Source organism: Letharia columbiana (assembly GCF_014066305.1).
Source record: "Letharia columbiana isolate WasteWater2 chromosome Unknown Sc0000004_s0, whole genome shotgun sequence".
NCBI classification, from domain to species: domain Eukaryota; kingdom Fungi; phylum Ascomycota; class Lecanoromycetes; order Lecanorales; family Parmeliaceae; genus Letharia; species Letharia columbiana.
Window position 1 is genome coordinate 648,994 of NW_023501040.1, and position 27,922 is coordinate 676,915.

At 50.7% G+C, this 27,922-nt stretch overlaps 12 protein-coding genes across 12 annotated transcripts; 7 read left to right on the forward strand and 5 right to left on the reverse strand.

Moving 5' to 3' along the window:
• Positions 1-473: 473 nt before the first annotated feature.
• HO173_002169 (uncharacterized protein) lies at positions 474-1,576 on the reverse strand (the record flags this gene model as incomplete). Its single annotated transcript, XM_037304103.1, has 2 exons — positions 474-847; positions 907-1,576. The coding sequence occupies 2 exons, from the start codon at positions 1,574-1,576 to the stop codon at positions 474-476; spliced, it is 1,044 nt and encodes a 347-aa protein (XP_037168898.1).
• A 573-nt stretch (positions 1,577-2,149) lies between these two features.
• Positions 2,150-2,635, forward strand: HO173_002170 (uncharacterized protein; the record flags this gene model as incomplete). The annotated part of the gene is made up of 3 exons (XM_037304104.1): positions 2,150-2,173; positions 2,228-2,309; positions 2,367-2,635. The coding sequence occupies 3 exons, from the start codon at positions 2,150-2,152 to the stop codon at positions 2,633-2,635; spliced, it is 375 nt and encodes a 124-aa protein (XP_037168899.1).
• A 775-nt stretch (positions 2,636-3,410) lies between these two features.
• On the forward strand, positions 3,411-3,806 carry HO173_002171 (uncharacterized protein; the record flags this gene model as incomplete). Its single annotated transcript, XM_037304105.1, has 1 exon — positions 3,411-3,806. One exon carries the CDS (start codon positions 3,411-3,413, stop codon positions 3,804-3,806), a length of 396 nt encoding a protein of 131 aa, XP_037168900.1.
• A 2,400-nt stretch (positions 3,807-6,206) lies between these two features.
• HO173_002172 (uncharacterized protein) lies at positions 6,207-10,431 on the forward strand (the record flags this gene model as incomplete). The annotated part of the gene is made up of 4 exons (XM_037304106.1): positions 6,207-7,162; positions 7,218-8,789; positions 8,841-9,646; positions 10,082-10,431. 4 exons carry the CDS (start codon positions 6,207-6,209, stop codon positions 10,429-10,431), a joined length of 3,684 nt encoding a protein of 1,227 aa, XP_037168901.1.
• A 30-nt stretch (positions 10,432-10,461) lies between these two features.
• On the reverse strand, positions 10,462-12,026 carry HO173_002173 (uncharacterized protein; the record flags this gene model as incomplete). The annotated part of the gene is made up of 5 exons (XM_037304107.1): positions 10,462-11,255; positions 11,316-11,534; positions 11,588-11,698; positions 11,834-11,890; positions 11,945-12,026. 5 exons carry the CDS (start codon positions 12,024-12,026, stop codon positions 10,462-10,464), a joined length of 1,263 nt encoding a protein of 420 aa, XP_037168902.1.
• Positions 12,027-13,781: 1,755 nt separating this feature from the next.
• HO173_002174 (uncharacterized protein) lies at positions 13,782-14,599 on the forward strand (the record flags this gene model as incomplete). The annotated part of the gene is made up of 3 exons (XM_037304108.1): positions 13,782-13,794; positions 14,068-14,247; positions 14,328-14,599. The coding sequence occupies 3 exons, from the start codon at positions 13,782-13,784 to the stop codon at positions 14,597-14,599; spliced, it is 465 nt and encodes a 154-aa protein (XP_037168903.1).
• Positions 14,600-14,839: 240 nt separating this feature from the next.
• Positions 14,840-17,594, reverse strand: HO173_002175 (uncharacterized protein; the record flags this gene model as incomplete). Its single annotated transcript, XM_037304109.1, has 3 exons — positions 14,840-16,212; positions 16,263-17,403; positions 17,454-17,594. The coding sequence occupies 3 exons, from the start codon at positions 17,592-17,594 to the stop codon at positions 14,840-14,842; spliced, it is 2,655 nt and encodes an 884-aa protein (XP_037168904.1).
• Positions 17,595-18,597: 1,003 nt separating this feature from the next.
• Positions 18,598-19,650, forward strand: HO173_002176 (uncharacterized protein; the record flags this gene model as incomplete). Its single annotated transcript, XM_037304110.1, has 1 exon — positions 18,598-19,650. The coding sequence occupies one exon, from the start codon at positions 18,598-18,600 to the stop codon at positions 19,648-19,650; it is 1,053 nt and encodes a 350-aa protein (XP_037168905.1).
• A 399-nt stretch (positions 19,651-20,049) lies between these two features.
• Positions 20,050-21,186, forward strand: HO173_002177 (uncharacterized protein; the record flags this gene model as incomplete). Its single annotated transcript, XM_037304111.1, has 4 exons — positions 20,050-20,238; positions 20,293-20,457; positions 20,508-20,891; positions 20,947-21,186. 4 exons carry the CDS (start codon positions 20,050-20,052, stop codon positions 21,184-21,186), a joined length of 978 nt encoding a protein of 325 aa, XP_037168906.1.
• Positions 21,187-21,476: 290 nt separating this feature from the next.
• On the forward strand, positions 21,477-22,868 carry HO173_002178 (uncharacterized protein; the record flags this gene model as incomplete). Its single annotated transcript, XM_037304112.1, has 4 exons — positions 21,477-21,642; positions 21,726-21,767; positions 21,834-22,084; positions 22,140-22,868. 4 exons carry the CDS (start codon positions 21,477-21,479, stop codon positions 22,866-22,868), a joined length of 1,188 nt encoding a protein of 395 aa, XP_037168907.1.
• A 1,335-nt stretch (positions 22,869-24,203) lies between these two features.
• Positions 24,204-24,490, reverse strand: HO173_002179 (uncharacterized protein; the record flags this gene model as incomplete). Its single annotated transcript, XM_037304113.1, has 2 exons — positions 24,204-24,422; positions 24,473-24,490. The coding sequence occupies 2 exons, from the start codon at positions 24,488-24,490 to the stop codon at positions 24,204-24,206; spliced, it is 237 nt and encodes a 78-aa protein (XP_037168908.1).
• A 25-nt stretch (positions 24,491-24,515) lies between these two features.
• Positions 24,516-27,700, reverse strand: HO173_002180 (uncharacterized protein; the record flags this gene model as incomplete). The annotated part of the gene is made up of 8 exons (XM_037304114.1): positions 24,516-24,830; positions 24,891-25,073; positions 25,127-25,164; positions 25,216-26,061; positions 26,113-26,240; positions 26,290-26,438; positions 26,492-27,249; positions 27,691-27,700. The coding sequence occupies 8 exons, from the start codon at positions 27,698-27,700 to the stop codon at positions 24,516-24,518; spliced, it is 2,427 nt and encodes an 808-aa protein (XP_037168909.1).
• Between the last annotated feature and the right edge of the window lie 222 nt (positions 27,701-27,922).

The following is a 27,922-nucleotide window of genomic DNA, read 5'->3' on the forward strand; positions in this document are numbered from 1 at the left end:
TTCATTTCTCCTCTAGCCTATTTTATAGTACTGGAGTACACGCACCACCATGGTGGTGCTGGGTAGCGAGCTTCCCCAGACCTTGACCACCCCTGAGCATTAAATTATTCCACAGGTCATCGAGTCATTCGTAAGCATGTAGAGCTGGCAGCATGAAATGTAATGACATTCGCCCTTGCCCAACACTTTCATCGAGTGAACCGCCCTGTGGTGTCGTTCTGAAAATCCAGATGTGATAGCATTAGTGACCATGCAAGCCACCTCGAGGACTTTGTTTGAATGTGTGTGAGCAAAGGAATTGGATCTCTCAATGTTGAGCAATCCTTTGACTGCACCCCTTTCGGATATCACTCTGAGGAAAGATCCATGATAAAATGACTGACAACGCAAGCTGATCCGATAGAATGGTGTGTGAAGAGAGAGAGGTGTGTGTTTTGTCACGCCGCCGGCCAAGGTGCTCAAGCCTTGCGCGACTAAGCAGCAGGCAACGCAGTGATATCACCCTTGCCCTCACCGAGCCATTCGGAGTCGATCAGCTGCTCACGCATGGGATACATGAGCTTGTAGGCGGTACGAATAGTTCCGTCGCTGACACCTGCTACTCCGGATATCTCCTTGGGAGACTTTGGCTGACCCATAAGATGCGAGGCGGTGTAGATGCACGCTGCTGCAATGGACAGCGGAGAGCGACCGGCGAGCGAGCCGACTTTATCAGCCCTCTCGGCAATATTTTGAGAGATAGTAGTGATCCGGAAGTTGAGACCGAGCTGGTTGCAGAAGCGGTTGCAGAGCGCTTTAGGATCAACCGATTGTTTAGCAACGTAATCGTCCTCGGTGTTGACGAGTTCTTATACATCCATGTTAGCAAGACATAATGAATTAGCTTACCTACCGAAAAAGACTTACCGCCAGCCTGCTCGGCCATGATCTTTTTCTTTCTGTTCTCGGAATCGAAGAACTTCTCAAGAGCCTTAAAGATCCTTCCAATTTCCGCCTTGGAGACTTTGGTCAACGCAAATATTTCTCGAAAGGTTCGAGGCACACCCAGCTGGCGGCAGGCAATGAAGATGCAGCCAGCAATAATTGTATCCTGGGATTTGCCTTTGAAAGCTTTGGCATCGTCGACCTTCTTGAACAGATGCTTCGCATAATTTGCGACATTCGAAGGAATATTGATGGAGTCACAGAAGGCTCCAAGCTCCTTGTAAGCGGCCAAGAGAGTCTTGGTAGACTTGTCGTGAGTAGCCTTGTTCTGAGCTCGATGTAAATCACGGCTTCGACCATTAGCACCATCGTTGAAGGCGATAGAGGTCTGCAGCTGAGAACCGTTCAAGAGCGGGTTTGCGCCGTCTCCAACACGAGAAGGATCATCGTTTCCTTGATCGTCATTCGAGAAGGTTCGCCACTCCGAGCGAGTATCGACAATTCTGTCACCAAGGACTAAACCACACGAGCCGCAGACCATATCACCACAAGAGAACTCTTCTTTTAGGTTCGGAGGGAACTCTTTGCACTCGGGACAGATCATCGTATTGTTGAGATTCTCCTTCCATGTCTCTTGAGACCCGTTGGCCATTTTGGATGCGAGCACCTTGGAAGTGAGCGCCGGCTTGTTGAACCGCTGCTTCGTCCTCTTCTTGATCCCTTTGGATGTTGCAGCGAGGTTGTGTCTAGGAGCGCAACAACGGATGAAGAGTGGAGAATACAGTTTGGCGACTTTGAAATAGGGCGGCGAGAGTGAGTGTTGTGAGAAGAAGTGTTGATGGCTAAGGGAGCAACTGTTCCACTGGCTGCTTTCCGACTGCCAACCAAGGCGTCCGTGAGGTTCAGAGGTTCGGAATCTCACAGATAGTCAAGAAAGCGAAGACATACAACGGTACGACCACAAAGCTGACCGGCAACCCTGAATGATCGTGTTGTTGAAGGTCGACCAGACGATGGCAGTGATGTGAAGGATGGAAGAAGGTTGAAGGAGGAAGCGGTGTTCAAGTAGCGAGAAATGATGACTCAACCCTTGTCGTTCAGCCTCACTTTTTAGCGTCCACTTAAAAGGGCCGCGCTAAACTGCAAAGCTAGAAGGAATGAGCGCTTTCCAACCAGAGCTCAAAACATTTGACTATTCGAGATCCGCCAGACCTACATATCAAAGATGTTGCAGTCTCTCAAGGCTTCGGTGAGTTCAATTGGTTCACAGTATATTTCCACTGCCTCTGCTGATTCATTGAAGCGCCTTCCACTGGCCCGTGCTGCCCGGCGTCAAGCTGTCCTCCAGCGCCGAACATTCCTTGCTCCTACAGCAGCGCTACGAGGTTCGTAAATACCGTCATACTTTCCGACGGATGTCTGGCTTACTGTGTCTTGTGAAGCCGACCTCGTTCAAGATCTCTACCTCAGAGAATTGAAGGGCTACAAGCCGCCTCCAGTGAAATCGTCAGACTCGGAAGGACATGTACAAAAGTTCTCGCCACCGAAAGCTCCTCAATCGCCTGAAGAAAGCGACATTGCGAATGATCTGAAGGCGTATGAGAACCAGCAGGTCGAAGTCGAGGGACAAGCAGCCGGAGGAGAAGCTTCTGCTACAGAGGAGGATTGGTTCGAGGAGGAAGAGGAGGAAGAAGCGCCTGCCGCTCATTAAGTGTATACTATTCAAGGCTCGGGCGTGCATGATTTGAAAGGCTTTCTTATACGGTTTCACTCAGCTGGGCTAAGCTCTGGCTACGTAGAGCAATACCATGAGTCGGCTGGGCCTCTGGTGCTGTTGACTCGATTTCGACATATTAGGAGTTGTGCAATTCATCAGCGCCATCTCATCTCTTCATTTGTGGGGTGAGCAGAGTCGACCTTCTGCTGTAACTATGCCCTTTGTCCCGCATCTTATGGAAGGCGTCTCTCTAGTCAAATCTCATCACCATTACTGCTCCTCTCAAACAGCTAGCGCGCATTTCATCGATAAATTTCGAAAACGCTTCCAGGACTGCAGACTAGATCATGTATGGTATACCAGTGTCACAGTTTCAGGGCTCCACGGTGGGCATCTGCATTGAATATGCATTCTGGCTTAGCGAGCCGGATAAAGTGGAGCTTCCTGTCAAAGACATCAGACTTTCCTCGAACAAAACAGAAGCATGTACAAAATTTGATTTGAACCCTCTTCCTTTCCCTCATAATGTCCGTAAACACAATTAGGATTGTATCTATGAGTACTCATACCTATGATTGTTTTTGCGACTTTCTCTGGGTCTCAGGTTGGGGAAACCCCCCGCACTCGGCTTTGCATCCGTGAGATATTACGTCAAGTTACGGTCTGAGCTGCCCGTGTCTGTGCCACTGCCGCATCTTAATGTACTTTTCTGCGTTTGCTGCATTGCCTGTGCTTCTTCATCCATTCTGTCTATGGTAAACTCGTCAAGATGTCAACACCAATGGAAATAGAAAACCATGACTGGCTCCCCACTGCAGGCGGGGAAGAGGGTAAATCCAAGGAGAACCCTTCCAATCTTGCTCCACCGCAAGAGGGATCTCGCCGTCGAGCCGACACTATGTCTTCTGTTAGATCTTATATGGGCCTTAAACCGGAAGCACCAATCGATGAGGAGCATGAGCATCTTGAGCATCACGAGTTGTTGTGGAGTCGGATCCGACTAGCCCTTAGAGAACCCTTTGCCGAGTTCTTTGGGACATTCATCATGGTGCTCTTTGGGGATGGCTCCGTGGCTCAAGTGCTGTTGAGCGCCAGTAATACTACCAGTACCATAGCACCAGGGGGAAATGGCTATGGGAGTTATCAGTCAATATCTTGGGGGTGAGAGTCGAATTTCATGTCTTTCGTGTTGTACAGAGATAGCTGCTAACCCACAAATTCAGATGGGGCATAGGGGTAATGCTAGGCATTTATGTTGCAGGTAAAGATCCTATTTGAGACGGGCGAGATCTCTTTTGATGAGCCTGCAGGTGATTCCGGAGGTTTCTTGAATCCTGCAATCACTTTTTGCTTTTGTCTTTACCGCGGCCTACCCTGGCGCCGGTTCCCTATTTATTTCCTTGCTCAGTTCCTAGGCGGATTCGTTGGTGCAGGGGTCATCTACGCAAACTATATTAACGCTATCAACAACTACGAAGGCCATAACATTAGGACCGTTCCACCCTCCAAGACTGCCACTGGTGAGACAACCCCACGATTGTCCAAACACTGCCGAAATATGGCTTGGCTGATATCCCATGAAGGCGGGGTGTTCTGTACATACCCTCAGGCTTTCCTAACGAAGACAAGCCAATTTTTCTCGGAATTTATTACGGCTACCATTCTTATGTTTGTCATCTTTGCCCTCAAGGATGAATCCAACCGCGGAGCGATGGGCAAGACCGGAGCTGGTCCATTCTTTCCCCTTGCCTTATTTTTCTTGATCTTTGGTCTGGGTGCATGTTTTGGCTTCGAGACCGGCTATGCCATCAATCTAGCACGTGATTTTGGCCCCCGATTGATGTCTTATGCCGTTGGTTATGGTCACGAGGTTTGGTCCGCGGGAGGATATTACTTCTGGAGTAAGTGTATTTCGGAAAGTTTCTCCCTAAAGGGTATCGAGACTTGGGTTGCAGGACACATTCTGGTGGGGGATAGAGCTGTTCCCACTCCTTAAACCCGAACATCTTTTGATTTTAAGCATGGTTGCAGAAGAAATGCTGACTGCAATACTGTGGCAGTTCCCGTACGTACACTTCGTAGAAGACCTTCCTCTTTGGTACTGAAATTGAGTCGCAAGACATGTTTAGGGAGCCAATGGACGTGCTCTGCTCCCGAGACCTGTCTTGCAACTCAATTATCTGCCTTGAAGTAGCAATGCTGATCCCGAAACGTGCGTAGATGGTCGCCTCGTTCCTCGGTTGCACGTTCGGTGGATTCCTCTACGATTTGTTCATTTACACGGGACCGGAAAGCCCCATCAATACCCCGTGGATGGGGCTCAAGCGGTTGACTCAGCCACATAATTTGATAAGACAGAAAAAAAAGTCCGCCGTATAATCATCAGATGTACACTTTGTGACCACGCCGGCTGGATAGCGTGCCGGAAAGCGTTCCCTGTCCAGCAGCAGCAACTATACCCCTGCATTCCAGATTTGGGGTAGCCTATCCGACCGAGGTGATAAGAACTTGTACACTGGGAATATTGTCTGAGCCGAGCACTGCGTTGGAGGGAACTTGGAAAACTGTACACGGGTCTGATTGTAGAGTAAGGAATTATGTGTGTGTGTGTGTGTGGTGGGGGGAAACTCTGGGTTTTATTTTCTACCGCAGGTTTGTCGTCAGCGGCTGTATATAAATAGTGTGATCCAGAGATCTGGGCCGCAGTGGTGGCAGTGGTGGAGAAGCGACAAGACCGACGGAGACCGACAGAGAAGGGTAGGGTAGGGTAAGGTAGGGTAGGGTAGGTAGTTCATAAATAATGATAGAGTACTTTAGAGTATTATTGGGAGAGAAGTGTAAATAGAGTCATAAGACCGAGCATAGGTAGAAAAGTGCAAGCGAACCCCACGACCGCTGCAGGAGATGCATAATTATCAAGGAAGGAGATAGACGTTGGATTGGTCCGGGAGGCCAAAGGATGTCTCAATTGGCAGTTGCAAGCAATTATTTACCTATTTATTATTGGGGACACCAATTGAAATCCAAGGCACTACTTTAGTCAAAAGCTTAATTGGAAGCCATGGTCCCATGGAGCCAAGAAGATGGCCTTTGCCGAACAACCTTATATCCGCCAATTCTCCAATCGAGCCAATTTATTAGTGAAGGGACAAATTGTCTATCAAAACAAAATCTTGCTGTGCCCGCAAATACAAAATCATTAAAAATCAATAAAAATGATGATAATAATAACAAGAACAATAGTTGCAGAAAGTGAGTCGTCAACATCCATCATTTCATCGTGTCATTATTCTTGCCAAACATGGAAACAGCTGACGTACCATCCAGACCTGCTCAAACAGGGGCAAAGCAGCCCTACCTGAACATATTTCCCTCTTTCTCTTTCATCCACACCATCCAAACTTTTCTTGCCTTTGCTTCATTCATGTACAAGATACAGCACCCTGCCTCGTGTGGAAACTTGCGGGCCCGCGAGGCACAGACCTATGAAGAATATCGAAATAAACAACTTTCACCATCCTGACCATCGCGTTGGATTACGGCAGCAATCCTAGAACTGGATAGGATGTCCAATGGCTCTACCCTTCCTGGCACCCTCTCGACACCCGCCCAAGCGTATCCTTCGCTTCAAGTCTCCGGCCAAGATGACACCACTGCCACAATTCCTCGGTCTGCCAGCTATACCCAGCTTCCTGCAGATGCCAAGGTAGACGCGACACCCGAGAGAGAGTCCAGTCTTTCACGAAGTTTCTCCGAGAACGTCTTGGTGAACATACAAGGGAATGTATCAAGTCAAAGCTCTGCAAAGAAGAGGTCAGAAGACGCTTCCAAGGCACGGAGGGGATCCTTGAGACGGCTAGGCTCAAGCAAACGGCAGAAGGATTCCGACACGCAATTTACTATATCTAAGTTCACCATTGGGCCTGACCCGTCTTCGGAAGACCTTGCAGAGGTATCGAAGGTTCGCAAGGACGGCACCACTCAAGGCACCGAGCGTAAGGCGCCTTCGGTCGCGGGATCGATCTCAAGCCTCGCTCGAAAGTCATGGATCAGTAAATCACGATCGCCTTCGCCCTCTCCAACCAAATCACGGCTCCGCAAGGAAACGGGGCCTGCAGCCGAATCAACACATCAAATCAATGGCTCGAGTCCTGCGGTTGATGTGAAGACATCTTCCTTGTCTGCTGCCGAAGTAAAGGATGACGCTCCAAACCTCCCTTCAAACATTCATGCTAAGGCAAGTCTGTCGCGGCGTAACAGCGTGCTCACGAGGTCAAGAAGACCGCTTAGCTCACTCTTGAGCAAAGCTTCCCCTTCCGAAATTCCTTCGGTCCCTCCCATTCCCAAGTCGTATTCGACGGACAGACTGCCATTATCCAGCAAACAGTCGACGTCGAGCAAAACTCCTACTGTCCCGAGTTCATGGTCTTCCGAACGATTGCAGGGGTTGCCAGCAGAAACGCCGCGAAGGAAGGATGAGCTCTGGAGTGTGTTTCGAACTCTTGACGGAGAATACCAAAAGTGTGTTTATTGAGAATACTGAGTATCCAGGGTGATCTACTGACTTCGTGCCTAGATTTCAGTCTCGACCGAGTACTATGAAGACCGGTATTGTTCGGTCGGTCCTTCTGCCGTTCTTGAGGAATCATGCCGAACACCCTTCAAGTTCATCATTGAGGCCAGAAGATCTTGACCGTCGTACTTTCATCCTCAACAAATGGTGGACAGGCTTGTTGGAGATGCTGAATGGCAGACATGGCGAGTCAGTCTCTGGCAACGATAGACCTGCGATTTTGGAGGCTGTCACAGCACTTATGGCCAGACCAGAGTGGACTCTCCCACTTTCTTCTATCGCCACCAGACCAACCAGGACGACTCGTACTTCATTGAAGTCTCAGTCTACAACTTCTTTGGGGTCAAACATATCGGACTTTTTGGCTGACTCTGTGCACCACAACGTGAGGAATACGTTTACACAGAACCTGCTGGCTCAGATGGCATATGTAGTTGATAAGATGTCCACTCGCAATGTAGCCGCGAGTGTTGTGACCTTCTGTGGCAAGGCTACAGCTTACGCTTTTTTCTACTGTGAAGGTATCGCCGAGATATTGGTGAGACTGTGGGCAATACCTTCAGAAACACTGCGACGCGTGCTAGCCGAGGGTAGCACACAAAAGCAGCCCGAAATAGATTCTGTATCCCACAGAGTCTGTACTGCGTATCCACAATGTCTGCATTCACTAAAATTGAAGGCTCTCCGACCCATGATGAAGTATCTGCGCAGCAAGCCCCAGTCTCCATTGCCGATTGCTACTACTCTCATTCCGTGGCACGGTCCATGGGTCAGTAGATGGGCTGGCAAAGATACCGACCTTTTCTTCGTATTCACCAAATTTTATACAGATCTAGCCTGTCGTTTCCTCCCAGACCACCCGTCTCCAGAGGAAAGAATGGCTGCGCCTGCGTGGGTTTTGGTCCAGGCACAGATCCTTACAATCTTGGATGCTACTATGCAACAAATGAATAGTCAAACCTCTATCAGCCAAGTTGGTCCGTCCGTTACCTTCGACGATTTGCTCGGAGAGGCAGACGCCAACGCCACGATGCTGCCGGTTCCCACTCATGGCGTTGTTCGAACAATGGGTGAAAATCGCTTGATCATGCTTCTGAGGGAATGTTTATCAAGCTCAACCATCATAGCAGCCAAGTCTCGTTCCATCTTTGCACAGGCTTTCAGCAGCCTACTCGAAGTCGCCGCTCGACGGACTTCTATGTACGATCACAACGCGTGCTTTACCCTTTGCGATTTTCTTGAGGAAGCCATACTCATTTTGCTACGATACCAGCAAGAGACCGATGCTGCAATTGCCGTTGTTAACTGGTCTTTCTGGCTCGACGTATGCAGGCACATGCTGCAAAGCCAGAACAGCATGACTGAAGTCCGACTTTGTGCTTTTCTCTACAGTATGTGGTCAGCAATCACGAGTGACGAGGCTAGGAGGCGCGAGGTATGTCTCGATTGGCTCTTAGCCGAGGACACCTTTCATGCAAATTTCAACCATTGGTGTCCAATGGTCAGAGCTTTTTACATGCGGCTCATTGTTTGGAAGATCGCAAGGCTGAATGGCAGCGGGTCTGATGTCAATATGTGAGTAATGGTCAAGCGGCTGCCTTTTCTCCCGAACTAAACATATTGCAGAGCCATACTGGGGGCCTTGGACCACCGCCTGCGTCAAGTCTATCGCATCTTTCTCTACATCCAAGAGAACGCCCAAAGAAAACATCTCGCAGCTCCTTCCACGGCACCATGCAGCCCAGCTCCAGGCCGATGCCTAGAGATCGTAAGAAACGACTCACAAATGGCTCCGGGTGGCTCGTTCCTCACATTCGATGCCATCTTATCATCTGCTTCGACTACAAAGACTAGTCCTTACCAGAGCCACAACGCACAAGAACTAGCTTCCCCCAGCAATGCAAGTCAGCCCCCCAAGGGCATTGAGGATACGAACAAGTCCCAAGACGGCGGTAAGAAACGATGGAACCTATTCAAGAGCATCATCCCTTCCAGCTCGCCCAAGGACCGTCCGAAAACAAGCTCAGCGAAAAGCACGCTAGCTGCGTCACAAAGCTCGCCACCACCTCGTCACGGATCCGCCGAAGGTTCGGCATCAAAGACTGCGATGAATGGAACTGCAGGACCGGCACCCTCTTACCGAACACTGTCCTTCAAGATCTCCCTCGAATGGATAGATCAAGACATCAACAATCCTGCGGGTAGAGATCGACGGCTCTATCCGCCCAAGCTTCCCCTCCCAGCTCAACTCTCCCTACAGACTCGTCAATCCGAGGACACCCGGGACAACAGCCCCCTCGAGCCTTTGGGGGTGACGGCCGGACCGAGCAAGTATGCCGGGAGAGCACTTGCCGAGTGGGCTATCCTGATCACCGAATGCCAAAACTTCTTTGAGAGGCGCAAGGCTGAGGGGGGTCCCTTCGTACCAGCTGGTAGAGACGCCGACGCTCGGTGTTGATCCTTTCCGCAAGGTCCATGTGTGAGGAGGTGCGAGACTTGGGAACGTGAGGGAGTGCATCATTACTGTCGAATTGGCTTGTACAAGTGCTTTTTTAGGAAACCCGAGCACGGCTTTTTTGATTCGGGCCAGTGACCCTTTGGGTTTCTCGGTTTACGCACAGCATTCTGATCGCATTGGGCCTTTTGGATATGTCACGCAGGAAATGACAGTGCGGCTGATGCATGCATGCGACGAGCAGCGTTTTCATTCTTTGGGATACCCATTGCATTATTGTTTTGCATAGACGATCACTCATTTCGGGGTTGGGGATAGCGCCGCTGGACGGCATTACTTGTGACGCACTCGTCTACGCAAAAGCCATGCCCGTGATCGAACAGCCGTTTCCCAATGATATCAACTGCCCAAGCGCCCGCTTCAAGGCAGCTAGCTGTAAGAGTACATGCCCATGTCCACCCGTATGCCAGTACAAGTCCATTCCGCTTCACGGTTCGCCAGCTTTTGACCCATGCCGACGGGTCGAACATCGACCCTTTTGCACAGAGCCCAATGATGACAAGCCGGCCGATGGATTACGTGCCAACGCCTGAGCGAGCACCGAAAGGAAAGAAACCCTGGAGGAAACGCGCCGCGAAGAGGTATCGATATCCTGAGCCAACATGCCACATGCACATATGCTATGACACCCGCAATGCAAAATACCCTTTTCCCCAAGCCGTGTACGTGGATGCTGCAAGAAAAGTGTACCGATCAAGGTGATCGGGAACCAACGCTGGCTCGCTCGCTCCCTCAGCCCCAAACAGAGGCCTGAAGGGACTTGTTATTGGTATTGCCCCAAACGCCGCTGCCAGTGCCCCACGCCATGCCAGCGTCCTTGTTGCCGCTCGACGTCGGGTTCGAAGCCGCGGATGTGGATCGCTCGTTTCCGTTATTAGATATAGGATTAAGATTGTCATGGTTCTGCGCGAAGCTGAAGCCCAATGGAGAAGGGGAGGGGGTGGTCGAACGCTTGTTGTTGAGGCTTGGGTTGGTCGCTTGGCTTTGAGAGGGACGAGTACCGATAGGTGCTACACCGCTAGGGGCTGAGCCTTTGGCTTGACGGGGAGGGGAGCCGCCGGGGGAGGAGGTGGAGGTTCGGCTCGACTGCTGGGCGGCGCTTTCGAAGAGGCTAAAGCTCTGGCTTGGAGGGTTGGATGCTGGGGAGGATGTGCTGTCGCCGCGAGAGCGCTGCTGTTGCTGAGGCTTTGGAGATGGGCCGGTTGCTGCAGCTTGTTGACTCTGATCGTTGGCGTTCAATTGGCCCCCGGCTTCAGCGATCGCAGATTGTGCCTGGTTTTGGCCCATGGTGTACGAGTCATATGTGCGAGGCGACGGTCCGCGGCCACCAGCACTTGTGTTGCCTGATGTTGGATTGGATGGACGAGGCGTGTGGCTCTCGTCGCCAAAGCTGCCGCCTTCGAGATACTGGTTGTTCTCGTTGCCGTATAGAGCACGATGCTGACGGGCGATGAGTTCCCGGCGATCCTCCTCGTTCATGGTATTGGGGCTGATTGCGCGGTCGGATTTGCCCTGCGTGGAGACATCTACCACAATATCTGATCATCAGCAAAAGCTACACTGCAGCATGGAACAATTAAGCCTACTTCTGTTGTACTGCTGCTCCTGATGATAATTGCGTAGTTCGCGCTCACGTTGCGCGGCCATGCGGCGCTTGGCTTGCAGCATCTGCTCTGCTTCATTTGGTCTTGGCTGGTGTCGCTGGTTTGCGTAGAAATTTTGAAGGTTCGAGCTAGACTGAGGGCGGATCTGATCGAAATCGCCGATAGAGTGGTGTCGCTGGGGAATTCCGCCCATACGAGGGTCTGTAACATGCGGTCAGAAAATCCGAGTCCATGGGGAATAATGCTTTACGCACCGAAATCGGAGAAGGCTCGTGGACCTCCCATCATGGGCATGGAGTCTCGTCTCGAGGGTGGGCTGAAGAGCTTTCCGCTCTTGCTGAGGTTGTCGAGGGCGCGATTGACTTCTGTAAGTACGTCAGTAACAGTCCAGAGCAAATTGTAGTCCATTTGGATGCTTGAGACTCAATTTCGCGCTTGCTAAAATAGCAGCGCACGAAGGCCCGCGCAGAATGAACAAGGTAGAATGCTCAGGGACATACCTTCTATTTGAATGTCGAATGCAGCCACATCCTCGTGTTGCAAGGCCGAACTCGTCCCTGTACATCCATGAGCTTCTGTCCGTGGACCGAGTGTTTATTCAAGAGGCCTACCTGCCCGCGAAGGAGGTGGAGGTTGCTCCCATGATGCTTGTTGTGCCGGTATTTGCCACGATTGCGCTTCGTAGTATGACATGTTGACCGTATATTGGAGCTTTGTTTTTACGAATGTCTCAGATCCGTAGGCGAGGAAGGATGGGACGGAGTGAAGACTATGAATGGAAGACAGACAGATTAGCACACGGACGATCAATGTTTCCAATTCGCTGGTTGAGCATTGATGTACATGTCTCGTTTTGCTCCCACCAACATAACGCTGGAAAGCCGTTTAAATTTTTTTTCTTCTCCTTCGGGGTCTTGGCAAACATTGATACTTACAGAAGAGAGAAGAGTCCTGGTGGTGCCTATTCCCTTCAGATACGGCACGCAGACAATAATGAGACAGGTGGCATCCAGTGCAAGAGGAAGGGAAAAAAAGAAGGAATCAAAAAAAGGTACGGAAGAGAAAAACATTTACATGAGGGAAGATTGATTTTCTGGGACCGTTAGGAAGTTAAATTGCAGCACGCTTGTCTCCGGTGGGGTTGGATTTTGTCCTTTTTTACTTTTTGGCAAATTGATAGGGAGAGTAAAGTAGTATTCAAGGGTGGGCAGGCAGGGTAGGTAGCGGTAGGGGAGGGGGGAGTACTATACGGTACTTCATATCTTGCTCTCTCATTTCCTGAAGATAGTGATAGGTATAATAATATAATATAACGGTTGGCTCACTTCTTCACGTCATGAATTGTTGATTGCGCTCCATGGAAAGAATTGCCATGTGCTGTTTGTCCTGTGGCTGCGTGCTTGAGAGAAATGGCTGCGTGCTTGAGAGCTATCTCGAGCGTCTTATCACATACACATTCACATTCACATTCATATCCACTTAATCCCCCCCTTTTGTTAAGAGTAGACCTTGGTCAAAGGGTGCCCCCCACCACACCTGTTTCACATAAACATTCGGGCCTTACTCTAATCATAACAACACCCTTATTTCCATGTGACTGTGAGCTACCCGTATGGAGTACCATGAATCTGATTCGACCACGCGGCTATGAAACGATGGGAAACCGCAACATGATGACCTATATGCGCCTCGTGCATGTGCAAAGTGTGGCACGCTGGTGGCTGGAGAGATGGCCCTGCTTCAAGCTTCTACTTGGGAAGGCATCGTGCTTCCAGCCAAAGAGTCAACCCGTCAGGCATTTCCCACCAAAATTAATATTCTTGAGCGCTGCTCTCCTTAAATGTGGGTACATTCATCCTCAACAAACCGAAATAATGTACCTCGCCATGGATGTACTTCCAACATGGCAATTGACAGGAAAGTTTCTCCTTCTCGTTGTCAGGACAAGCAACGGTTTGGGAAGCATAATCACAACCTCCCTCACAGCTGCCGCTATCTCTGGCAACTTATCGTCGAAGAAGTTATCTTTACTTGAAAGCACAAAGTAATTTGTGTGCTCCACTCGTAAGGTAACGGGTCCGGCCACACGAGAAAAGAGTCGTGGCCGGTAGCCTTCACTGACCTTGTGTTACTTCATCGGAGTTGAGAATCCACAACTGCTGTTACTCAATGCCACTCGGTGTAGAGAGGAAACACATCAGCGTGTAGGTGATTGCAACGAAAGCTTTAGTGAGATCAGAGCTCAGTCAAGTGTATACTACGAACGACAGGTCTCGCGATACGATTTGCAAGATTGGATCCTGCAATTGAAGATGACGTTATCCCCCACTATAAGAAATAGAAGCCCCGCAAGCTGCACATCAACTATACAACTATCAATCACCCCAAGTCAGAAACTACACCAGTCACAATCAGCCCATCAACGGTACTAGCACATCAAAAGTCACAATGGTCAAAGCAGGTACGCTTGCCTAGAGAGCCTTCCATCTACCTCACTCCATGCGTTTGAGCAAGTTTGAGCCGCTGCGCTTGTCATCCCACCAGTCATACCCTTCTAATACCATCGGTACCATCAAAACACCTGCATCACCTTCAATCTTGCATCATCTCCTATCCTCTCAAGATCTACCAACCCTTTCAACTCATTCCGCCACGTCCGGCGCGCTTTCCCCTCCCCTTTCTCACTCACTCCGCTCCTCCGCGAATCCCAGCTAACCACCATCTCCCCACGCAGTCGCAGTCCTCCGCGGTGACTCCAAGGTCGGCGGCACCGTCACCTTCGAGCAATCGTCCGAGTCCTCCCCGACGACCATCTCCTACGACATCAGCGGCCACGACGCCTCGGCCGAGCGCGGCATGCACATCCACCAATTCGGTGACAACACCAACGGCTGCACAAGCGCTGGACCCCACTGTAACTACCACCCCCCCCATCCCCCTTTTCAATCCATGAACGCCTCACTGACCTCACCCCCCTCTTTTTCCCTTACCCAGTCAACCCGTTCTCCAAAACCCACGGCGCCCCCTCCGACAGCGAACGCCACGTCGGCGACCTCGGCAACTTCAAAACCGACGGCCAGGGCAACGCCAAGGGGTCCGTCACGGACGAGCTGATCAAGCTGATCGGACCGGAGAGCGTCCTGGGCCGGACGATCGTCGTGCATGCCGGCACGGATGACCTGGGCAAGGGCGGACACGAGCAGAGTAAGGCTACGGGCAACGCGGGTGCCCGTCCCGCTTGCGGTGTCATTGGCATCGCGCAGTAGATAGGGCAGTGCGCTGAGAACGGTGGGATGGGGAATGAGAGGTGGTGATGCGTGATGCATGATGGGGGATGAGGGCTGTGTAGACGACGAGGACAAAAAGCTTCGCAAGTACGGGAAAAGGTCTCGAACGACATCTGCATTGCTTGAATATCATTTCCAACCCTGGCTACTCTCTCTCCCTCCCCCAATCCGCCCGGTTCCCCAACTGCAACCTCGAAGCCACGTCCCCAAGTCGGGCTCCTAGTCCTCCGTCAAGTCCCCATACTCCCAGATACCCAGCCTCTCCCCCTTCGCCTCCTCCTCCTTCACCATCAGCCCTTCCACAATCTTCCCCCTCGCCTTCTCCCAGCCCTTCAACTTCCTCGACACCATCGCCGCCCCCTCCGCCACGACCTCCGCGTTCACGCTCGCCTCCTCCCCGCCCTCCGACTCGGCATCGAACAGCGTGGTCCACAGCGTGCCGTCCTTCTCCTCAAAGTCCACGCTGGCCACGAGCTGTTTCTCACCCGTGACCTGCTGCAGGAACTTGACCGCGTCGGCCATGTACTCTGCGCTCGTCGGGAACTGCAGGAACGATAAGGCCGCGTCCAACGCTTGGGCCTTGAGTTTGCCGAGGGAGAATTGCGGTTGGCTCATCGGTCTCAACTCGCTCCACGGCAGGGTCTCGCTGTTGCCGTAGTCGAGGAAGATGACATCCGCCTTTTTGGCCTCGCGGTCATTCCGTCTGATGCGTGCACGGTACCATTCGCCGTCTTCGGAAAACCGTGCCGCTACGAGGTCGCCCGCTTTGGGTGGATTTGGGAGGGACTTTTCGGAGGAGGGAGGGGAGCGATGATAGTTAGCGAAGGTAGTCATGAGGCCCGTGAGTGCGGCGGATGTCGTTGGTCCGATGAGTTGAAGCTTTAGGTGGGCGGTTGTGGGGTCGATATGAGTGACAACGACATCACGGTAGTCTTTCTTGACCGGTGCGGAAGATTCGATGTGGCCATTGGTAGTAGCTCCATTGAGATTGGGGTCATCTACCCCGTCTTCGATAGAGGGATCGTAGTCCTTCCATATGCCCTTCTTAGCCGCTTTTGCTTTCTCTTCGGCTGCGAAGAGCTCGCCGCCATGCTCAGACTGCTCGGCAGAGTATGTGTGAACAGTAGCGAAACCTTCTTCGAGAAGGAGTTTGGCGAAGTTTTCACGGTTTATGTAAAGAGTGCCGATGAAAGCACCTATTTTGTCTGTAGCCTCGACATCAATCTCGACGTCTCGTTGAAGGCAACGTCGATTGGCAAAGTCATGAGCCTCCTGTCCGAATGGTTCGGATTTTTCGTTTGCATTGCGGGCTGAACGCGGAGCTCGAATGCCAGAGAGTACGAATGTGAGTTTGGCGTTTTCTCGGGGAACGAGTATTGTGAATCTAGAGCCGCCTTTGACGAAATCGACAATTGCTGGGATTTTCTTCTGGCGTTGGAGGACCGACGATTGAATTTTCGCTTTTTGCAGGCTTTCTGAGTAGTCTTGATACGCTTTGGCGGCAGGAGGTCTCGGGGACCACATTCCTTTCTCTCCTTTTTGGGCAGCTTCTTCTGCGGTCAGAAGCTCGTCATAAGCTGGGCTTCGATCCTCTTTATAACACGTTAGCAAACGTGTTAGGAACGCATAGCACAATGCTTACCATCGTCTCGTCGATGCCGGATCACAGAAGCATAGCCAGCTTCGACCAGCTGTAAAGCCATATTTCTATTGTTGATCATGATAGTGACTACATCTCGCTCTTCGAAACCCTCGGTTGCGGCCTTCTGGCCATCGACGGTGACACGCACGTGTTTGCCAATCAGCTTTTTCCTCAAGAACTCTTTGGCCTCCGCTTGGAAGGGTGCTTGCTTCGCATCTGTAGGCTTCGGTTGCCGAATGCTACTTAAGCTTACTCGCTTTTCGTCCCCCGATTTGTCTCTTAAGTAGACAGTATCCGCTGTTTGTATGCGGGTAACCGTAGCGTCCGCTTCACTGGCTCCCTGCATACTGTTGGCAAGTCCTTGGAAAAGCCCAATCCTCTTGTCTTTTGCTTGCTTCTCAGCCTGCCGAAGGACAGACATTTGGCCGCCAAGCATTGTTGAATGGAAGTCGGTGCAACGTGCTAATCCAGCCTCGAGCAGAAATTTGGCGATGCTGCCGTTTGGGTGCTTCACTGTGCAGACCAGTGTGCCTTGTGGGCTCAATCCTAGAACATCGACCTGTACGGTCCTCTGTAGTAGTCTTGACTCGACAAATTCATGTGCCTCTGGACCAAAAGGTTCGGCTACTTGTTCTTTGCCATCAGATGGGTTTGTTCGCTTAGTCGCTGGTGCTCTTATACCGGCCACGAGCACCATTGTCTGGACATGCTTTTTAGAAGACAAGTATAGCCGCACAATCATTCGATCGCCAGTCAAGACACGTTCAACGATGCCCTCTATTGGCTTGTCTTTGTATTGCTCAACAAAGCCTTTCGGGTCGGCGATCTCATTGGCGTTCTCTATATTCCCTCCAGTGGACGCCCAAATCCCTTTCGAACTAGCCTTAGCGCTCGCTTCGGCAAGCTCCAGCTTCTCGAGGAGAGCCTTGGAGGCTTCAGATTCATCTTTGCGACCAGCATCCTCCCTCAGCTTCACCCAGCCTTCTGCGGCTGCTGCATCAGGCAACGACTGTCCGGTCTGGAGGTAGACGGTACCGTAATCCCGCTTGGCTCCTGTTGGGATGCTATAGAGGATAGTGAATTGTATGACTTTACCTACCGTCATGCGACGGAGGTAGTCTCTGGAGTGAAATGCAAACGGCTGCAGCAAAATTCAACGGCTGCTACACCATGACACCACATTTGCCTTACCTCATCTCCTTCTCTCTTAAGCCTTGGTGCGCTGACATATGCTAGACTCAGCGTTCTCTCCTGGGCAGGATTGTTGACGCTAGCTAATATAAGAGTGTCCCCTGACAGTACACTCTTGACTTTTGCTTGGTTAATTGGCATGGCGACTTTTTAAATATATCCGTGTGTGATACCCTAAAACTTTTCTTTTGAAGGATGAATGAACTCGTGTACTGTCGGTGAATTAAGTTAGCTACTGGCTTAAATATTCTAGACATTCATAGCCTTAGAGCTCTTGACAAGGAGTGAGAACGGTTCATTAGATGGAAGGAATTTCATCTGCAAGAAAAGTCTGGCAAACATGACGAAAAGCAAATCAAATCTTTCGATATAAAAATGTTTGGGCTAATCTAGAGAGGCACGAGACACTTTGTACCTGGTGATTAACAGTGTATTATTTGTTCATACACTTACCAGACAATTCTGTGACCAATTCAACTCTAACGCTGCTTGTATTGGAATTCTGAGCTGAGTCTATGCAAAGTTGGTGTCCAACAAAGTTTCTTTCAAAGGCAATGTTGATGCAGCACAAGAAAAATCGACGACAAAACTTGTGCGGAATTATCCGTCAGCTGTGGCGTCGCAAAGCTTTGCGACGCCACGCTGCCACAGTGATTGACATATATGCAACTTCTACCATACCATTGCTCCTTCCCATGCCAGTCGGAGCCTCTCCCCTCCTTGGCTCTTATCCGCTGAGATGTCTAATCTGTTGACATTCTTTGATCATGGTTGACCCTAACCCATGTGCAAGATATCAGCTCTGCTTTCTTTCTGTCAGTCATCCAGTCCATAAGTGCGTGCCGTTTGTGAACGAAGTTGGAACCAGGCCAGCTCTGAGCTCTTCCTATCAGCCTCAACCACAATAGCGAGGCTTAGTGTTGAGCAAAGCTTGAAAGTTGCAGCTTCAGACCATGGGCCGGAATGCCTATTACCACGTGAATTTTCTTATCGTACTGCGGGGTAATATGGGGAGTATTACATGGTGATCGTCTCATATTTCATGCCTGCGGGCATCTGTCTCTATTGCTTACTTCAATGCTTCGGTTTCTATCCTATTCATTACGCCAGCTCATCGGCTTTATTCCCAATTGGAAAGTTCAAGATGACCGCCATAGAATCTCCCAAACCCGACATTAACGGAGACCCTCCGCCTCGCCGCTCCCTGATTGGGACGTACCCCAATCACTGGCTCCATTCATCATCACCACCAAGCTTCGACCTGACCCGTCCTTCACCTCCCGAATATGCTCTCCCATCCCCAAAAGACTCCATCTCCCTATCGACGACCACGACACCAATTGTCATCTCACCCTCAAAAACCGCACTCGTGATAATCGACATGCAGAACTTCTTTCTCTCTTTATATCTGGGTCGACCGGCTGATGGTGCTGGGAACAATGCAAAAAGGCGATTGCTTGACACTGCAATACCAGCCGCAAGGAAGGCGGGGATACAGATCATCTGGCTCAATTGGGGTCTAACTGACGAAGACATTGAAAATATGCCGCCAAGTACACGGAGGGCGTTTGGTTTCGAGGCTACTCTTGAAGGGCAGGGCAAAAACAAGTCCCTGCCGGCCATTGACGCTCATGGTGTAAATCAGGCCGCCGCGGACCATTTTATGCAAGACAAGAACGGGGTGCTGGAGGAGAAAGAATTGACCGAGAACGGGAAGCCGAAGAGGATATACAAGGGACTAGGTAGCGAGGTCGGCCCTGTGAGCATAGAAGATGGCAAAGTTGTAGACGCGGGAAGGCTTTTGATGAGAGACACGTGGAACGCAGCATTGCCACCGGCTTTGGATGCAGCCTACAAGGAAGGACAAGTGCTGAAGGAGAAACCCGATGTGTGGATCCACAAAAATCGAATGTCTGGCCTTTGGGGTTCTTCGACGCCGTGCACAGAGTTCCTCGAGCAAGCTGGCATTAGCACATTGGTATTTGCAGGGGTCAATACCGATCAATGCGTGGCAGGAAGCCTTCAGGATGCATTTACGAAAGGGTGGGATTGTATTCTTTTAAAGGACGCGTGCGGCACGACCAGCCCAGATTCTGCAAGGGAGTGTATAGAGTTCAACAGTGCGCGGACCTGGGGCTTTGTCACGGTTTGTAATGGTCTAGAGAAGGGCGTTCAGGCGATGTTGGAAGCTCAGTAGAAGGGCGATTGTAACAGGTCAATGATCCATTAGGAAATGGATAGAACTGCAGATGATATGGGGAGTGAGACCGAAAATCATAACCCTCTGCCTGGTCAATGTCAACAATGATATATGCCTCATTTCTACAGGGGGGTATGACGGAATTGGCTCGGAAATATAATGTTCCGGCCCCCCACCAAAGGTAGAGTCTGATGAGTAATGCCTCATTAGACCCCTTAATTGCATCGTCATCCCTTTGGTATTAGACCGCATTTGGATGCCCGTAGTTTATCCGAATTTTAGCTCCGCCTTGATCCGATGTCATAGTTGCCTCTCAACAACTTTGCTTTTCACGCAGCTCATCTATTAACATCGTTCACCTTCACGAACAACAAGCCTTACAAACAATACAGAATCATGACTAGCTCCCTTGAACAGTTGAAAGCCATTGGCACCACAGTCGTTTGTGACTCGGGCGACTTTGCTACCATTGGAAAGTACAAGCCACAGGATGCTACCACAAATCCTTCCCTCATCCTCGCTGCGTCCAAAAAGTCAGAATACGCCAAGCTGATGGATATTGCCGTCGAGTACGGCAAAGATCATGTCAGTGCCTACAATTTTGAAGCACCCTGGAGATACTGATTATGGCACGCACAGGGCAAAGATTTGGACGAAAAGATCGACTCGACGCTGGACCGCCTGCTTGTCGAATTCGGAAAGGAGATTCTACAGATTGTTCCCGGAAAGGTCTCTACTGAAGTCGACGCTCGCTTCTCTTTCGACATCGAAGGCTCGATCAAAAAAGCTCTTCACATCATTCAAGTATGTACCAATCCCTGCATCTACTTTCTTGTATACTGACGTTTTTTTAGCTCTACCAAGATATTGGCATCGACAAGTCGCGTGTCCTCATCAAGCTCGCTTCGACATGGGAAGGTGTCAAGGCAGCCCATATCTTGCAATCTGAGCACGGTGTGAACTGCAACCTGACCCTCATGTTCTCTCTGCCCCAGGCCATTGCCGCAGCCGAGGCTGGTGCTTTCCTCATCTCGCCTTTCGTTGGCCGTATCTTGGACTGGTACAAGGCAGCGAACAAGAAGGATTACACACCGCAGGAGGACCCTGGCGTCAAGAGTGTTCAGCAGATCTTCAATTACTACAAGAAGTTCGGATACAAGACCATTGTGATGGGAGCTAGCTTCAGAAACGTTGGCGAAATCACAGAGCTCGCTGGATGTGATTACTTGACTATTTCGGTTCGTCTCTTGAACACTCGAACAAAGGCTTTGTTACTGACATGGTTGCCCACAGCCCAATTATCTAGAGGACCTCTACAACTCGAAGGAGAAGATTCCTCAGAAGCTGATTGCCGAGGATGCCCACAGCCTCGACATTCAAAAGAAGGAGTACCTCAATGATGAGGCTAAGTTCCGATTTGACTTCAACGAGGAAGCAATGGCTGTGGAGAAGCTCCGAGAGGGTATTTCAAAGTTTGCTGCTGATGCTATCACGCTCAAAGGTATCCTCAAAGAGAAAATCGAGAAAGCTTAAGGTCGTCGAAAACGTGCAGCGAGTATGTAATTAGCCTGGTCTGCTTATGAAATGAGAACACGACCTACAGCAATGGGAGAGAACCTAATACTCAATTATAACTGTGATTGGCGGTTGGCAAGCACGAAAGTCGCAGTCTTTGAAGGTCTCTTCTAACTCCTACGAGCTTGAGGTAGTAAGTGTCCCAAGCAAATCGCTTAAACATATGCCAAATCAGCCCGAGCAATTGCAGAACAGAAAATGGGTCGGACAAGGGAGTATTCTGGGGATTTGTGACACTACTCTAACAAATGCCTCTTTTGCTGGCACAACCGCTCCAACGTCTGATGGGCTTCCAACCCACTTTCTCTTTCGGCACACCTGCCTTCATTCTATCGAGACTTCAACCCCTCTCGCCCCTCTTCGGCGCCAATACCAGCTCCAAGTCCAAGGAAGGACGACAGCATAAAATCATGAGTAATCCCTTCTGGAGCTCGCTGCTTTTCTCGAATTCGCAATCTCCAACCTTACAATCTAGCTCATGGCCCTACCTCTTGCAGGACTTGCAGGAAAGACCGCCATAATAACAGGCGCGGGATCAGGTACGTCTCCTGCACACGCTTCTCTACTGCTTCCAATAGCTTCAAACATTCTAAAGAATAATCTAGGAATCAATCTCTCCTTCGCCCGTGCTCTCCTCACCAAACACTGCAATGTCCTCTTCGCAGACCTAGCCCTCCGCCCCGAAGCTCAAGAGCTTGTATCCAATCATGCCAATCAGTCGCAGTCCCCCGCCAAAGCAGTCTTCCAAAAGACAGACGTCCGAGACTGGCAACAGCTAGAGCGTATGTTTCATGTTGCAAGCAAAGAGTTTGGAGGTGCGGATATTGTCTGTCCAGGTGCTGGCGTCTATGAGCCTGTGCGTACCACTAAGCCTCTATTGGCTTTAAATTCGACAATTGACGTTCCCGTAGCCCTTTTCTAACTTCTGGCATCCACCGGGGAAACCTCCTTCCGAAGACGATCCGACATCAAACCGCTACGCCATCCTCGACATCAACCTCACCCATCCAATCCGCACAACCCAGCTCGCCATCTCCCACCTCCTCCTCCTCCTCCTCCCCCTCCCCTCCTCCTCCTCCTCCTCCTCCTCTTCCAACAAAGAGAAGTCCTCTCCCAAATCAATCGTCCACATCTCCAGCATAGCAGGCCAAGTGACTCCACTCCCTGGCCCAATCTACAATGCGACAAAACACGGCATCAACGGCTTCGTCCGCTCGCTCGCACCCCTCGACTCTCGACTCGGAATCAGAGTAACTGGCGTCGCCCCAGGCGTGATCAAGACGCCACTGTGGACCGAAGCGCCGGAGAAACTCAAGTTAATCGCTGATGACGATGCGTGGGTGACACCCGAGTTCGTAGCGGACGTTATGGTCTCGCTCGTTGAGAATCAGACTGTCCGTGTGTCGGCTGGCTTGGGCGCCACGGGGAGTCGATTGAGCAGTGGCGACGCTAGGGAGGGTACGAAAGAGGTGGCCGTCGAGGGAGGTATGATCCTGGAGGTTGCAAAGGGGAGGGTGAGGGTTGTGGAGCAGTTCAATGATGTGGGGCCTAGTGGGGAGGGCAATACCGTGGGGAATATGAGGGTTGCGGAAGAGGAGATCTTGGAGAGGCTGGCGGGTGGTGGGTGGGGTGTTGATTAGGAAAGGGAGGAAACACGGGGAGGTCGTCTCCTGCTTGGTAATTGGGGGAAACAGACCGTTCTGAATGGCGTGGGAAGAGGGTGTGAGCCTATAAACAAGATTCGGAATGGCGAACAAGCATCTTCTCGACCTGACCATGAACCTAGGCACTGCGCTTGCATGAATGAGTAACACAACGAGCGTTGACGAACGTATAACATTGCGAGAGCAAGCCTCGCTACAGCCATCAAGCTTGACCAAGTACCCATCCACCCAAGCCCATCAGGTCCCCAAACAAGCCCGATCAGACCACTCGCATCTGAGGCATCAAACCCCACACCATTCTGCCCAAACAGCCCCAGCGGGTCACCGTCCCAGCAAAGCCCATCGCGAGGGGCAGCTGTTGGCACCGTCGAAGTGGACGAGAGTCGCCGTCCGTGCTTTCGTTCCCGGACCACCACGCCGTTTCGCATCGCCACAGAATGAGTGAAAGAAAGAGTGTTGCGAGAGCGGCAGCGAAGGGGGGCGGGGGTTTGGATCCTGGATGTTGGTTCGTGTCAGGTAGGATGGGGCAAGATGCTGTTGTAGGGCAGTCAGTAGACAAGGATGGCAGGAGCGGTGATGCAACCTTTTCGTGCTCCGTCTCGAGTTTGGGGGGAAGTGCCAGGGCGGTCGAGTCCGATTGCGTCCCTTCTCCGGGCTCGGAATGCGATGGTGTAACGTCCTGGGTAGAGGCTGTCGATAGAGGTTGAGATGATATGCTTCTCGAGCCTGGAGAGCTACAAGTTCCATGCTCGAAGACAAAATGTGTGAGGTTTGTGCTGCTAGATGTCCGGCTTGGTTGCTGTTGGTGAGTCTCCCGAGCTCTTTAGAGCCATGGGCTTTTGAGTGAAGTGCCTAGATGGTCCGTGAAGCTGTGTGCGTCCCAAAACCGAGGTTCGAAGCCTGAGATATCTGGACTTTGTGCTGCGAGTCGCCCTGCGTGATTGTAGTTCTAGTTGGTGGTCTTGGTCTCACGGAGGGTTTGCATGGGGAAGCAGCTTTGATGTCATAGAATTGCTATCTGGTAAAGCACACTATGGAACTAGCTAGCCTGGGTCGTAAGATGTCGTAAGCCTGGCATCTCCCAATTGTTGTGGGTGGCCAAGCTCAAAGACCATCGGCAATTGTGCTAGATAGCATTAAGTCGTAAATAATGTCCGCGCCCAGATATGCCTCCTGTGTATGCTAGATGGTTCGAGCTAGCCATAGGTAGGTGTTATCCCCAAAGCTCGATAGTGATCACAAACTGGCAAGAAATCGTATGCAACAATGTCTGTTCCGTAGGAAGCTTGCAGCAAAGAATTCATCATCCGCTCATGCCTGAGTTGCAACAGAAGCAATTCTCCTCTTCGTAACCTTCCCTGCCTCATACTTCTCCATGTGATCCTTGTAAAGCTCGAGATCGCCATCGTAGGCGTTCGCAGGATCGAGAGTCAGGTCTCCCATCGAGCGCATGTCTTCCGGGACCATCTCGGGCTTGACATAACGGCATGTGAGGCCGAAACGTAGCTTGTCGGTAGGTGTGACCATGTGCTATATTCGGTTAATCTCCAGTCAATATAAGCATTCAAAAAAAGACTTACTTCGTAGTAGACCTGCATAGGAGCACCATGCATCACCATGTAATCACCATGTCGGAGGTCCAACTCTAAGACCGCTGGGAGGTGTCTTCGATTCTCCCTTGTCAAAAGCCAAGGCCACTTGAGCAGCCGCATCAAGCTCGGCAGTGCTCACTGTCTTCGCCAATTCGTTCAGTTTGCGGCGCTCTTCAGGTTTACGACAACCGCGCAGGATGGGCTGGTTAGGATCGTAGTGTTTACGCCCCTTATCCTTGAAACCGCACCAGTATCTCATCTTAAGGCGCCACTTCATCCTGGCTGGGCAGCCCAATGAAATCGAAGCGACCGTAGGACCGAGCGATATCTCACCATCGTCGTGATACTGCGAGCGATTAGCCAGATGATAGCACACATAGATCGGAGGTCGGAACAGGGCACGAACATTCATCTTCATGGATTCGAAGTATCCAATCGCAAGAACCTCGTTGAAGTCTACAAAATCTTCATCTGCGACGGTGCGCTTTGCAGCCCAGGTCATACGACGCACAGCCTCCTTGATACCATCAGGAGCGTCTGCAAGGCTTGTTGAGTTATCGTGTCCCACGACGTACTTATAGGGCATCCCCTATGCTAGGTGTAAGTATGAGAGCAGGAACTCGATGCAAGCTAACGACTCACGAAGTTGTGACTGAAATGCCTCGAATACGTTTGTTCCACTTTTTACTTATCAGCTATTTCAATTGTAACATGATTCGGAGAACACTTACCAACGCTCTGTTTCATTGGCAGCCTCTCGAGCCCAATATCTTCCTTCTGTAAGTGGCAGAAGAGATCGTCCGGTCCACCAGGTGCACTGTTGATGACGTTGTTGGAGTTGAGGTGGGTGATAATAAGCCCATCGCCGAGCTGGTAGACACACTCGCGGTATAAGCCATGCTTTCGTACCTCGCAATTGATACTCGGTTCCAAAATCTTGTCTTGGGCCACGCCATGACCTTGAAAGCCATAGCCAGCCTCTCCCATCACACTTGAGGCTGGAATCACATCCATCGGAAGCTTATGCACAAATGGGCAGCCTTCAGTGCGGCACCTCCAAGCATCCCAGTGTCGTCTTAAATTGCATCGACCGCAGAGCTTACAGACAATGCCCTCCCAGCATTGTCTAGTCGCAGGGAAAGCCTGACCGTGAGTCGCATTGGGCTGGATCAGCTCGGGTTTCATTGCATATGGTGGTATAAAGCCGTCAAAAGTCTGACGCTCCTCCACAAATGCAGGATTATAATCCTGAGCCTCAGGCGCAAGGATGTCGTTGAGCGTCCAGAATGAGACACACTTGCCGTTAAGGCACATCCATCCTGACATAAAAACTTGTGGTTTTGTGACATTGCATTTAGAACATTCCTTACGTAAGGCCTTGATACTGGTGGGGACGTGAAACTCTGGCGAACCCTCAGCGGCATACCAACTCTTTTTGTCAAGGTCCGTTTTCTCGAACCGGAACTTGACAACGACATGACCGTTGCTCTTTTCGTCCCAGTGATCTGTGATGTGGACATCTGGGGTCACACAGTATCGGTGGGGGATCCTGGATGGGCAATGAATGTTATTTTGCCCTGTTGAGAATCAATACCACTAAGAAAGGTTATAAGGACGGCAAGACGCACCTATAATCAGATGCATAGGTATTTTCTCCTTCTCGTTGTTGATGAAGGCTTTTATTCTCCCATTCTCCGAGTCGTGGTCTTTGATTTGGCAGATCTCGCCCAAATCGTTCTTTCCAATGCCGCCTCCCCTAGCACAGATTAGAACTATAGCCATTGAATCAAAAATGCGGCTCTCACGCTCTGGTAATCGTGACGTGCTCATCCATATATGCACGCTCACCCTGGTCCTCATCAAGCAGCATCCCAAAAACAAATCCACCATGAGTATGGCCAGCGCCCTGCCAGCAACGAAACCAAGGAAGAGCTTCGCAAAGCTCAGGACGGGTCTGAAGATGTGTTAGCTTTGACGGTTGACATCCATCGGCGAGGAAGGTTATACCTCTGCCCACACTTCAGGCTCACCCCATGGTAAGGGACGTGTGTCTTCGGCGGACGCTGCCAGGAATCTCTCCTTTGCGGTTTTGGTTTTTGGATTGCCAGCTTTGCGTTGCCTCTTGGGAGTTGGAGCGTTAACTTTCTGCTTCTTTTTCGGCGGTGGAGCAAGTGCTGTTTTGGCAGTCTTCTTTCCACCGGACGTAGCTGCTTTGCGCTTTTTTGATTTGACCAAAGCGGCGCCAAGATTGTCTTGCTTAGACCTTGAAGGTTTCTTAGAGGGACGACTGTTTCCCTCATCGTTATTCTGCTCGGCGTCAGAGTTATCGCTATTCTCATTATCTGTCCCATTGTATTCGCTGAAAGTGTCAATGTCTGGCTCATTAAGCACGGGTTTGGTCGAGATATCAGGCTTTGTGGACGAAGACTGTGTCTCCTCAAAAGCATGATCGCCTAAGGTTTCATCACTGTCAGTGGCTCCGATAAAGGTGGGACCACTGTCAGATAATGAGACAGCTCCATCCGGCACTACTTTAACGAAGGGCAATCCTGGTGCAGATAGCATGGTTTTGCTAGGCATTGCTTGGATTGTTGCCGGCAGCTCAGGATTGAATGTTGGTACTGGCATACCTTGCAAACGTTTTGATCGTCGTAAAGTGTTTCCAGATTGATCGCCACGGTCGGGGCTGTTTGCAGTCTGTGGACTCTTGGCTGGAATAATTGAAGGGTGCTTGGTCTGGCCGGTCTTTGTAGACACAGCTTTTGCTGGATGGAGAAAGGTTGTCAGCTATTGCATACTTCAAAAGATCATACAAGGACAGAAGCATGGGTCTTGTGTAGGTTGTTGAGCGTCGAGAGTTGTGAAAGCGTAGACGGGTTGTAGACGAAGGAAGTGATGTTTGTGTGGGGTGCAAGGCCACGATCACCAGGATTCGACCCATCAACGCATCCCGTGAATTACACGCCCGATTCGTCTCAGACAATGTCACTTAAACGTGGATATAGCGTAGCAGTGAGCGTTGGGTAACGTCTCTTGAACGTGGATATAACGTAGCAGTGAGCGTGTCAGGTAACGTCTCTTGAACGTGGATATAACGTAGCAGTGAGCGCCGGGTAACGTCTCCACTGCGAGTCTCTTGACATTGTGTCTTCTCAACCAAAAGCGCAAAAGACATATTGGACAGGGGATTGTGCGGAGAAACTTACATTTTGCCATGTCGAAGGATGAGGGACTTCCCCGAACAGACGCTGACGTAGCACAAGGTAGTCTTAGGTTGCAGTTTTGAAAGAGGGTATTAGTTGGGGGCACAGGTATCTGCAGGCCTTTGCGTCAAAGAACTTTTGGGAGGGGGAAGCTTTTGCAGCAGAACTTTGTGCAGGTTTCATGAATTCACAGAAGAATCGAGGCAAAGACGACTTGGAAGACGCAGGCTGGAGA